The sequence below is a fragment of the Diceros bicornis genome, chromosome 21 (assembly GCF_020826845.1).
Source record: "Diceros bicornis minor isolate mBicDic1 chromosome 21, mDicBic1.mat.cur, whole genome shotgun sequence".
NCBI classification, from domain to species: Eukaryota; Metazoa; Chordata; class Mammalia; order Perissodactyla; family Rhinocerotidae; genus Diceros; species Diceros bicornis.
The window spans coordinates 9,708,261-9,720,631 of record NC_080760.1 but is presented as its reverse complement, the minus strand read 5'-3'; the positions used below and the strand labels follow the sequence as shown (position 1 = coordinate 9,720,631).

Below are 12,371 nucleotides of genomic sequence, written 5' to 3'. Positions count from 1 at the left end.
CAACCAGCTTTGGGGGAGCAGAGTGAATGCGTGCCTCTTTTCCTCCCTTTTTCTTCTCCTTTTTTTTGTCCTTTCCATTCATATTCATTCATTTATTTATTCGACAAGTATTTATTGAATATTTGGTATATACCTGTGATTATTCTAAACATTTGGAATAAAGAAGTGAGCAGATCAGAGCAAATCCCTGCCCCCATGATATTTTTAGCAAGGAGAACATTGTAAATAATCTTATTGTTGACAAACATCAGTTATTCTGGGTCATTAGATTCAATTTATAAATGTTTCTTTTAGTGATTATATAAGCATTTGTAATTATTATCTTTTGCAAACTTCTGTGCAAGCTAAAATGAATTTTAGGGATATAAGTGTTTAAGGAAATGCCAGTGAGCTTCTAAGATGGTTGTATAAGGAGAATGGCAGAAGTCATTTAAATACCTGAATTTAGAATCAGTAATAAGCGTTTATTAAACAAATCCTATGTCATGAGGGCCTAACAGAGTGATAATTTAGCTTAGATACTTAGTAAATGCCAACTTTTAAAATTTTCAGTTAAAAATTTAATTCCATTAACTTATTTTTCTCCACTATATACCACACGTTGCTCCAGGGACTGAAGATACAGAAATGAGCAAGACTCGGTCCCTGTTGTCGAGGAGATTCCAGGTGACAGCTTGGAGATTCCAAGATAACAGCTGCACCTGTGTAGTGCTTACTATGTTCCAAGCATTTTTCTAAGTGCTATCTTTATATCAATTCATTTTGCCTTCAGAACTTTGGAGGAAAGTTTTGTAATTATCCTCATTTTATAGATGAGGAAACTAAGGCATAGAGAGGTTAAGTAACTTAACTCAGGTCACACAACTAGCGATAGTGTGTTAAAGTTTATAGAGTGATGTAAGCAGGGGTGTGGGAGCTGCAAGGAGGGGCACTTAATTCAGTGCAGGAGGTTCAAGAAAAGGGTGCCAGAAGAGGGGCACTTGGATTAAATTGCTATCCTAGGAAAGAAAATGATGAAATAATCATTATGTTTTTCTGGAGTAGCCAAAAAATTTATGTCTAAAACTGTTTAGGGGCCGGCCCCGTGGCTTAGCGGTTAAGTGCGCACGCTCTGCTGCTGGCGGCCCGGGTTCGGATCCCAGGCGCGCACCGGCGCACCGCTTCTCCGGCCATGCTGAGGCTGCATCCCACATACAGCAACTAGAAGGATGTGTAGCTATGACATACAACTATCTACTGGGGCTTTGGGGGGGAAAATAAATAAAATAAAAAAATTAAAAAAACTGTTTATATCTTCTTTTCAAATAGTGTATTCCTTCTAAAAATGAAACTCAGATTGATTTTGATTTGTGTAGATGGTAAGGTAGTTATAATTTCTGTGGGGAAGAAATGCAATTTTTTGGTCTGCTGACTTAAAGCATAATTTGAATTAGAATTTAAGTTGATTCTATGTTTATTTAAGTTGATAGTACTTCACCATGAAGGATTTGATGTAGCTTTAAAATGAGTGTTTAGATAAGCCCATCACAGATGCCAACAGGCTACTATAGGCGATTTCATTAAGCTTTTCTTGGCTCTTCTGACTGGAGGCAACCGTGTGCTATATTACCTAGTTAATTCCCTCAGCATGGCACAGTCGAACAATTTTAAGTGACCAAATGTCCATCTTATGTCTAGCAGTTGTGATTCTTTCTTTCGCTTATGTGATTGACAGGATTGACGACAACGACTCCGGGGCCAAGCCTTTCCCAAGGCTTGTCAGTCAATGAAAAACTAATGCCAAGCGCCCCAGTGAATACTACAACATATGTAGCTGACACAGAATCAGAGCAAGCAGATACATGGTAAAGCTTCGTGGTTAACAAACTATTATTTTATTCCATCAATAAATTAATAGTATATTCAAGAAATAAAGTCACTGCCTTTTCAAGTCATCTCTTAGGTGATAAGCAGGGGAGGGTGGGATGCCAGGGAAAATAATATTTTAGGACAATGAGCAAAAAACTTTCTATAAAGGACCAGAGAGTAAATATTTTTGGCTTTGTGGGCCAGTGATTCCTGTAACAGCTACTCGCTCTGCCATTCTAGCATGAAAGCAGCCGTAGACAGCATGTAAATGAATGAGTGTGGCTGTGTGCCAGTAAAACTTAATTTACAAAAGCAAGTGGCAGGCCAGATTTGGCCTGCAGGCCATAGTTTGCCAACCCCTGTCTTATGATAAAGTTTTTTTTGTTCCTTGCGTGTATACATGGAAGACTATAAAGAATTATACTACTTTATTTCTGACTGGTGAAATAAGTTTGAAATAAATTTGTTTGTATTACATGATATTGCCTGTATTTGAACATTACTTATAATTTTGGAGATACTTTATATGTGTCTTGCCTGGCTGTCTAAATAATTCGTATTTGTTCATAAAGATAGTTTTTTAGTGGTTCTCCATTTGAAAACGTTTTTTTTTTTGCTTTTTGGGGTTTTGTTTTGGAGAGCAAGGGTAGCTCATTTGTATTCTATGGTATTTTTCATTTAAAGGCAGTATATTGTATTTTATTTTTATTTTTTTGCTGAGGAAGATTCACCCTCAGTTGACATCTGTGGCCAGTCTTCCTCTATTTTGTATATGAGTCACTACGGTAGCATGGCTGATGAGTAGTGTAGGTCCGCACCTGGGATCCAGAACCCATGAACCCGGGCCGCCAAAGCGGAGCATGCCAAACTTAGCCACTATGCCACCGGGCCGGTCCCGACAGTATATTTCATTTTAATCCATAATGAACTGTTCATATTGAAAGATACTTATGATGTCACTATATTGGACCATATTTAAATTTTTACTACCCCCATCCTTTATATTGAGACCGAATATAACTTGTTAAAGAGAAACTCTCAATGTTTTGAAAGTCGCTTGAACGACAGCTTTACTTTTTTTGTGAAATAAGAATAGCAAAGGCAGTATATATTCAACCATACATAATAGAACTGTATGTTTATGTTTAAAATATTTTTCTGGTAGTCTAGAGTTCTATTCTATTCTAGAGACTGCTGCCATCTGGCTGCAATATAACCATATCAGTTCATCTGAAGTGATCTAAATACCCCATTATATATGATACTGGAATGATAGGGTGTTCTTTTTCTGATTTTCCATTTTTTGTTAATTTTTATGCCTGGAAATAACTTAAACTATTTAAACAAAGCAAAAATTACCTAGGATTATCATCTAGTTTAATTTAGGTGATTAAACCTAATTTATCACCTAATTATAGGTGATGATAAATTCTGTAATAAGATACTTGGTTGACATTCCATGTGTGTTTGGCAGTTTTTTATAGTAGAGCATGACTGACGTGCTGTAGAGTATGAAGAAGAGAAAGGTATCATTTGTCTTCAGGGAGCTTTGATAACAAAGGAGCTACTTTCCCGGGATAGTAAAATATATTCACTGAATTATTGTCTAAAGATAATTATGTTCTAAAGCTGTATTACATCAGTACTACTTAAAGGACTTTGTTTCTAGATAAAAATTACTGTAAACTTGATTGTTTACCTTGCATTCTTTCCTTTTGCTACAGTATGGATTTGAGTGAAAGGCCAAAAGAAATCAAAATGTCCAGAATGGAACAAAAACTCAGAATGCCTTCACAAGAAACATCCACTGCGAAGGAACCCCCCAAAATCAGCTCTAATTATAGTAATATAGTATCCGATACTCTTGTTAGGATGAAAATCCTAAACTATCAGCTTTCACCAACTAAATTCCCAAGTGTAAATAAAAGTGGAGATTGGGCTTCTCAGCAGCAGCAGACCAACTCCATCAAAAACTACTTTCAGCCATCTACCAAAAAACGGTATATTTTTAATAATACCTCTCTGTGTCTCTGAAAAATATTTATATTTGTTATATGATTGTAGAATGCTAGTCTGTGTTCTGCTTAAGTATGCTTCTGTGGAAAACTGTGGCCCTTTGACCTTATTCCCTCTCAGAAAGCTCATTAGCTAGAGTCTCCCTCATCTTTTTCCTTCTATATCTTAGCTTATCTGTTATTTCGTTTCTGCATTTCTCTTGAAGAAGTGCTTTCCTACACCTGAGTTCTTTTGACCTACCTGTTTCCCTTGGTCACCTCTCTCATTTCCTCTAGGACCGTGCTCCATCAATTATTCTCTCAATTTCTAGCACCTTTAATATCTTCTTCTAGATCCTTTTCCTCTGTATTCAAGAACTCTCACTTCTATTTTTAAAACCTTCCCTTGACTTGGTTTCTTCCTCTAGCTACTTCCTTTTGTCTTTTACAGTAACTGTTAAACTTCTCAAAATAGGAGATTATTGTTATTGCTCCCATTTCTGTATGAAATAGTTCTTAACCAGCAATGTTTCATCTTGACATGACATCTTTGAAAGTAACCATTGACACAGTTGCCACCTCTAGTGGCCTTTTGGTAACATTCAACCCTTGAACCTTTCTCCTCCTTGTGGTCTCCCCTCGGTTTTTGTGGTGGTGGCCCATCCTCCTCCTTTCTCCTCTCTGACTTGCCCCTTCACCCCCTTGGAGGACTTCTTTTCCTCCTTCTACTGCTTTTGACACTCTGTGTACTTTACCTTGAGGGTTTCATGACTTTATTACAGATGATCAATATATTTGGCCCTAACTTATCCTTTAAGCTTCACTTCTGCTTTTCCACAGGAATTTCCTGCTGTTTTCCCAAATAATGGGCCTAAAACTTTTTCTCCCCTGTCACTGAATGTGCATTTTTGTTAGCAGTTCACTTTGTCAAAATCTTTGACTTGTTATCCTCTGCCTCCCCAAACCAGTGGTGTTGATTCTTATTTTCATTGTCTTATAAATTCCTCCCTTTCTGTTTGTGTTGCCACCTCTTTGGTTCAAACTCTCAGCGCTTAAGTTATTACGAAAACCTCTTGATCAGTCTGTCTAGTACCCTAACATTAGACTAGCATTATTAAAATATCACCTTGAGTGTTCCAGTTCAACATGAATCCAGTAAACTCCTGGAGAGCAGAGACCCAAATTTTTGTGTCCTCTATGGGCCTTGTTGTTGTTGTTAGTGCCATTGAGTGAATTCTGACTCCTGGTGACCCTGTGTACTGTGAGAGCGGAACCCTGCCCGGTATTTTTGCACCATCCTCTCACCTTCGGCGCTGTATCAGACAATGTCCACTATTGTTCACAGTGTTTTCCTGGCCAGTTTTTTTGGAAGTAGATGGCCGGGTCCTTCTTCCTAGTCTGTCTTAGTCTGGAAGCTCTGCTGAAACCTGTCCAGCGTGGATGACCCTGCTGGTATTTGAAATACCGGTGGCATGGCTTTCAGCATCACAGAGACACGCAGCCGCCACAGTATGACAACCAACAGACAGGTAGTGTGGTTCCCAGATTGCCAGACGAACTCAGGCCACGGCAGTGAGAGCACTGAATCTTAACCGCTAGACCATCAAGGCTGGCCCTATGGGCCTTAGTACAATTTAAATGAATATAATATTCGGTACTTATTGAGTGAATGATACTATATAGAAAACTCTGAGTCATCTATTTACATATTACTTGCAGTGTATAGTCTGTAATATATTCTGGATTTAGCCACTCTGACTTACTGTCTTGAATCAAGTTCTCATTAACCCATCAGGTTTTATCCCAGGGTAATTTTTCCCTGCCAATAAGTTCCCTTACTTATAAAGTAAGCGATTTTTTCCTGACAATTCCTTTGTATTTTTATATTTTTTCTGCCTTTTTCTCTACATTGATTTATCAACCACTGCTATTTCAGTATAGAAGATAGAAATCTCCAAATTGTTTTAGCCATAGGGTTGATCAGTCCCATCAAAATGATGTAGTGTATATGAATGATGTACTGTTTTCAGAAGTCTATTTTTTGATTTCCAGTGATGTTGTTAATAAATAAACTCAAGAATATTGTGAATTAAATGGGGGAGGGAGTGAATATTGCCAAACTAAAAAATTACTTAGCTGTGTTCATTTTCTCTTTTTGTTTTCTTCTCTCTTTTTTTAAATCTAAGGGAAAGGGATGAAGAAAATCAAGAAATTTCTTCATCTAAGTCAGCAAGAACAGAAATGTCTTGTTCTCCTTTAGAACAAACACAACCTGCTACATCCTCAATGTGGAAAAATAAGGAGCAGCATCTATCTCAGAATGAGCCTGTGGGGACAAAAACAGATAACTTATTTACAAATACAGATTTAAAATCCACTGTGAAAAATTCGACCAATAAATCTCTTTCTACAGAAAAACTAAGATCAGAAAAAATAAAAGAAATTGATGATTTAGCCATAGAAAATGAAATACTGGAACAGTTATTTCAGAACACAAAACCAGAGTTGGAAGTCAAAGTGAACACTCAGAAACAAGAGGAAGCCGTCAACCTTAGAAAAAGGCCAAGATTGGATTTAGAAACAGATGGCACTTTTTATGATGAAGCAGTATCAGAAAGTAACAAAATACCTGTAAGTAACCTTTTTTAAATAAGTATTGCAAACAGAAACTTCGAATATTAAAAAGTACTTTAGATATTTGTATTGACAGTATGAGCATCCAAACAATTATCTTCAACACCCAGTATTAAGTGTAAGAATTTGTTGGTCAATAAGGTAAATGTTAAAAATATAGTGATTCTTTGACAGTATATAATAAATGACAACAAATAAAACTGTTATTCATGATTGTTTTAATAGATTTCCAGGCTGTACTACTATATCAGCCGTTTGGCCGGATGGTAAGTATAGGGGATACCTTAATAGAGTAAAGAGGCGCAGAAAGATAAAAAAAAAAGTTAATAAAGCAAAGTATCTACTAAGTAATTTTTTAGGACAAAACATCTGTAACATCACTAGAAATTTTTATTTTCATTTTGATCTTTAATGTCCTATTTTCTTAGAATGTTTATAATTCATCTTACCCACTTTGGTCTAATAAAACTCTTCACATAATTTCCTATTTTATGGATCAGTAAGTTGCCTACTCTCTGTAGACTAGTTAGCTCTTTAGGTGAGAACACGGACCTCATGAAATCAAAATTTAATATTCTAATCTCCCACATAGGTCCGTTAGCTCCACTCTCATTCATGGCTATGGTTCTCCCCTCCTATAAAGAGCCACTGGATAAGGACAGGACCAAGGAGAAAGATAAGAATTAAGTGATTGGGAGGAACAATGATTAAGCATTTGTTGAGAACCTAGTGTGTATCAAGCATTATGTAAATTTATAACTACTGTTGGGAAAACAAAGTATATGTCCTAGTTAGCCTATATATTGGCATCTTCATGTCAGGGAGAGAATCCTCATTATTTGTTCTTTCCTATAAGAGCATCCTGAATGCCCTCTGTGGACCAGCTGCATCAGAATCACCTGGTGAACTTTTTAAAAGGATGGATTCCCAGACCAAAGCCCCAGAGATCCTAATTCAGTACATCCAATTTTCTTCCCAGAAAGTTCCCTCAGAGAGAAAGTTCCCTCAGAGAACAAGTTCCCTCATTGTATTAGTTAAGAATTCCTTTTGCAAGTACCTCAGCATAATAAAGGCCATATATGACAAACCCACAGCTAATATCATCCTCAGTGGTGAAAAACTGAAAGCTATCCCTCTAAGAACAGGAACCAGACAAGGATGCCCACTGTCACCACTCCTGTTTAACATAGTACTGGAAGTCCTAGACAGAGCAATCAGGCAAGAGAAAGAAATAAAAGGGGGATCCAAATTGGAAAGGAAGAAGTGAAACTGTCACTATTTGCAGATGACATGATTTTATATATAGAAAACCCTAAAGAATCCACCAGAAAACTTTTAGAAGTAAAAAACGAATACAGTAAAGTTACAGGATACAAAATCAACATACAAAAATCAGTTGCATTTCTATACACTAACAACGAAGTAGCAGAAAGAGAAATTAAGAATACAATCCCATTTACAAGCGCAACAAAAAGAATAAAATACCTAGGAATAAACTTAACCAAAGAGGTGAAAGATCTGTACACCAAAAACTATAAAACATTGCTGAAAGAAATTGAAGAAGACACAAAGAAATGGAAAGATATTCCGTGCTCTTGGATTGAAGAATTAACATAGTTAAGATGTCCATACTTCCTAAAGCAATCTATAGATCAATGCAATCCCTATCAAAGTTCCAACAACATTTTTCACAGAAATAGAACAAAGAATCCTAAAATTTATATGGAACAACGAAAGACCCCAAATAGCTAAAGGAATCCTGAGAAAAAAGAACAAAGCTGGAGGTATCACACTCCCTGATTTCAAAATATACTACAAAGCTATAGTAACCAAAACAGCATGGTACTGGCACAAAAACAGACACACAGATCAATGGAATAGAATCGAAAGCCCAGAAATAAACCCACACGTCTATGGACAGCTAATCTTTGACAAAGGAGCCAAGAACATACAATGAAGAAAAGAAAGTCTCTTCAACAAATGGTGTTGGGAAAACTGGATAGCCATATGCAAAAAAATGAAAGTAGACCCTTACCTTACACCATACACAAAAATTAACTGCAAATGGATTAAAGACTTGAATGTAAGACCTAAAACTATGAAACTTCTAGAAGAAAACATAGGCAGTACGCTCTTCGACATCGGTCTTAGCAACATGTTTTCAAGCACCATGTCTGACCGGGCAAGAGAAACAATAGAAGAAATAAACAAATGGGACTACATCAAACTAAAAAGCTTCTGCACAGCAAAGGAAACCATCAACAAAACGAAAAGACAACCTAACAATTGGGAGAAGATATTTGCAAACCATACATCTCATAAGGGCTTAATCTCCAAAATATATAAAGAACTCATGCATCTCAACAACAAAAAAACTAACAACCCAATTAAAAAATGGGCAAAAGACCTGAACAGACATTTCTCCAAAGAAGATATACAGATGGCCAACAGACACATGAAAAGATGTTCAACATCATTAACTATCAGGGAAATGCAAATCAAAACTACAATGAGCTATCACCTCACGCCCGTCAGAATGGCTGGGTCAGAGGGAGAAGGTCAAATACCCTATGATCTCACTCATTAAGTAGTAGATAATAACAACAACAAACAAACACATAGAGACAGAGATTGGATTGGTGGTTACCAGAGGGGAAGGGGGGAGGGAGGAGGGCGAAAGGGATAATTCGGCACATGTGTGTGGTGATGGGTTGTAATTAGTATTTTGGTGGTGAACATGATGTAATCTATGCAGTAATAGAAGTATAATGATGTACACCTGAAATTTATACAATGTTATAAAGCAATGTTACTGCAATAAACAAAAAATTTAAAAACAAGCCTTTTGCTGTCTTTAAAAATTCTGAAATCTGTGGCTTAAATATGATAGGGTTATTTTTTTCTTATGAAAGAAAACCAGAAGTAGGTAACCAAAGCTGCTTGGCAGTTCCCTAACGTTAATTTCCTAGGTGTCTGTCTTTCTGCACTACAAGATGGCACCTCTAGCCATCATGGCACCTTTCTGGGGAGGAAGAAGGTGGAGAAAGGACAGGGAAGAGGCCTTTCCACTTGAGTTCCTTCCACTTTCTAAGGAGCTTGTGCAGAAACCCCACTTGATAACTTTTGTTATTGGCCAGAATTTAGTCATGGTCTGTGCCACTCCCCGTCCCTCCCCCTCAACCTACAGGAGGGTTCTGGGAAATATTTTAAGCTTGGCACGTGCTATCTCTAATGAACTTAAGAGTTATGTAATAAGGAAGAAAGAGAATGAATACTAAGATATCGTTTAGCCAGACTGAGAACTTTAGAGACAGAGGGGTCCTTTATTATCAAAGATTTATTAGCTGTCACTTTACAGAAGAGATTAATTGAACCAAGTGGTTTTTATATCCTGTGAGTCACTTCTGCAGCAGTTTCCACTATAGTGGAGAGTTAAGTAAGTTAGTTTAATGTGGCATTTGGTGAAATTCCAGAGATGATTTCTTAAGTTTAATAAATTTACATCTCTTTATAAAGATATGTTTATTCTGCTTGCATTATGAATTTACATTGTCACTTTAGCTCCAGACTGTTCCAGAATCTCTGTTCAGGCTACTTAATATTATAAGCATTTAGTCTTTAGAAAGTTAGGCTCTATTTGTATTATTTTGGCCATACCTTTGGATGTGCATTTCTCTTGTGGTACCCTTTCCTCCTGTGTTTATTTTTAATTTTTTCTGATATGTTCTTATTTCTTTCCCAAGTCTTCTTGTCCTTTTACTTTTATCTTTTTTTATATAGCTTTTTTTTTCCTTTTCCTTAAATTCTATCCCATGTTGGTCCATTGCTCACAATCTGGAAATGGTTATGGTTTTTGTCACAGAATTCTTTGGTCCATCCTGTATGGCTGCTGATTAATCTTTTTTTTTTTTTTTTAAAGATTTTATTTATTTATTTTTTTCCCCCAAAGCCCCAGTAGATAGTTGTATGTCATAGCTGCACATCCTTCCAGTTGCTGTATGTGGGACGCGGCCCCAGCATGGCCGGAGAAGCGGTGCGCGCCCGGGATCCGAACCCCGGGCTGCCAGCAGCCGAGCGCACGCACTTAACCGCTAAGCCACGGGGCCGGCCCAGATTAATCTTCTTGAATACCTGCTTTGATCACACATTCTCCCGGGCTCATATCACCCAAGGAATTGGGCATTAGAGCCCAGACTGGGAGAGATGGGAAGTGAGCTTCATACACCAGTGATGTGGGAACCATTAAACAGTCTCTTGTGGACCTGAAAAGACCTTTCATTTAATAGCCAAGGTTTACATGCTACATAATGATATCAAGGAATATAATTTTTTTATTTTACTCTGTGATTTTGTAGCATAATTTTCTTTGTCCTTATTTTACTATTTCAAAATTCATGACATTCTAAATAAAAATACAGTACAAAATAATATGTTGTAGTAGACTTTTAACTAGTTAGTTAATAGTAAATGACTTGAACCTCATCCAGCAACAGGAAGGAGTCTTCAGGCTGATTTAATAACTATTAATCTGGAATTAAAAAGTGGCTTTCAGTTAATGAGATAGAGTGTCCAGATTAATGATTTTTTTTGAGGTGTCAAAAATAATAAAAAATATAAATTATTGAAAATCCAAGAAAGCTTAAATATAGTAGATGAGAACTTGTAGAAAGGATTATAAGATAATCTTGGTGTATGGTTTTAATGAAGAGCAGATAATACCGAGATTTCTTGCCAAGAAAATATATGCAGGAAGACAAATGGATTATTGAGATGATATTTATTAGAATAGGCTACTAAAGTACAAATACTGTAGGATTTTTAGCCGTCTGTCGTAAATAAGTATGTTATAAATGTTTCCAAAGTTACAGAGTACTTGAGTAAATAATTTTCTAGTTTTGAAGTAGGTATGATTTGGTTCCAAATACAAAGTGCAGGTGCCAGAAATAAACCTTTTTTACTGTTTTTTCAAGTATTTGAACTTGTTTCTGTAGACCCCTAAATGACAAGTAATTTTCTTTTTCCTTATTTCTTCTTATCTGTCCGTCTTAACCCCATTTAAGAACAATGACGAACTTCAGGATGATGGTGAGATGCTTCCAAGCAAGGTGTTACTGACTGAATTTAGATCACTGGTAGTTGGTACCTCTACCTCCAGAAGTGCATCCAGCATAAATAATGCTTATGGTCAACTGAAGAATTTCAAGACATTCAAAAAGGTATGTATTCCTTTAACTAAAGTTTCACAAGAGAGCAGCGTTTGAAATGTTTTTAGAAATACTATTGATGCTAAATAGTAATAAAAACAGTTCATGTTGAAAACAAATGCTATTTCTTTTTAAAACAATTTAAAAAATTACTCTAGGAAGGATGTGAACTAGCAGTTAATATGTATATGGAGCACCTAGCATGAAACAAACTTCATTAACATTGAATTCTTTAAAGGGTGCTGTTTTTCTGGTTCTCCCCACCTTAAGCAGCAGGCTTTGGGCTGCACTGATAGGGTTCTTCCAGTTCTGATATTGATCTGTGACTATCTGAAGGGGTTCTTTAACTCAGCACTTTATGAAGATAACAAATTTGTTGAAAGTAACTGAGCACATTCAATAATGAGAGCTAGGCATTTTATTATTACATGTATATATAAAATAAAATACAAATATGTACACTGAGTATTACCATCAGACCTGTGTTCTTCCTCTAGGAACTGATAAGATGTTTATTTTTAATCTGTGTAGTGAAAAGAATATTTTTGATCCAGTCGGTATTCTTTTGTTGCCTGTTCTGGGATATTTGCTTCTTGCCCCATACCCACAACTGACTGCTAGCTTTTGCTTATGCATTTGATCAGGATTCAGTAATTTTTCAAAAGTAGTTTCTGTGGAAGACTACTTTCCT

At 36.5% G+C, this 12,371-nt stretch overlaps 1 protein-coding gene across 3 annotated transcripts in view; it reads left to right on the top strand.

The window, feature by feature from the left end:
• NBN (nibrin) overlaps positions 1 to 12,371 on the top strand; it is a 47,485-nt gene that overhangs the window by 23,881 nt on the left and 11,233 nt on the right. The window contains exons 9-13 of one of the 3 annotated variants that reach the window (XM_058564557.1): positions 1,715 to 1,844; positions 3,573 to 3,848; positions 6,029 to 6,473; positions 6,702 to 6,742; positions 7,333 to 7,467. In XM_058564557.1, the coding sequence (XP_058420540.1) occupies positions 1,715 to 1,844; positions 3,573 to 3,848; positions 6,029 to 6,473; positions 6,702 to 6,742; position 7,333 (893 nt within the window). In that variant the 3' untranslated portion in view covers positions 7,334 to 7,467. The other 2 variants (XM_058564555.1, XM_058564556.1) reach the window with 2 other exon arrangements.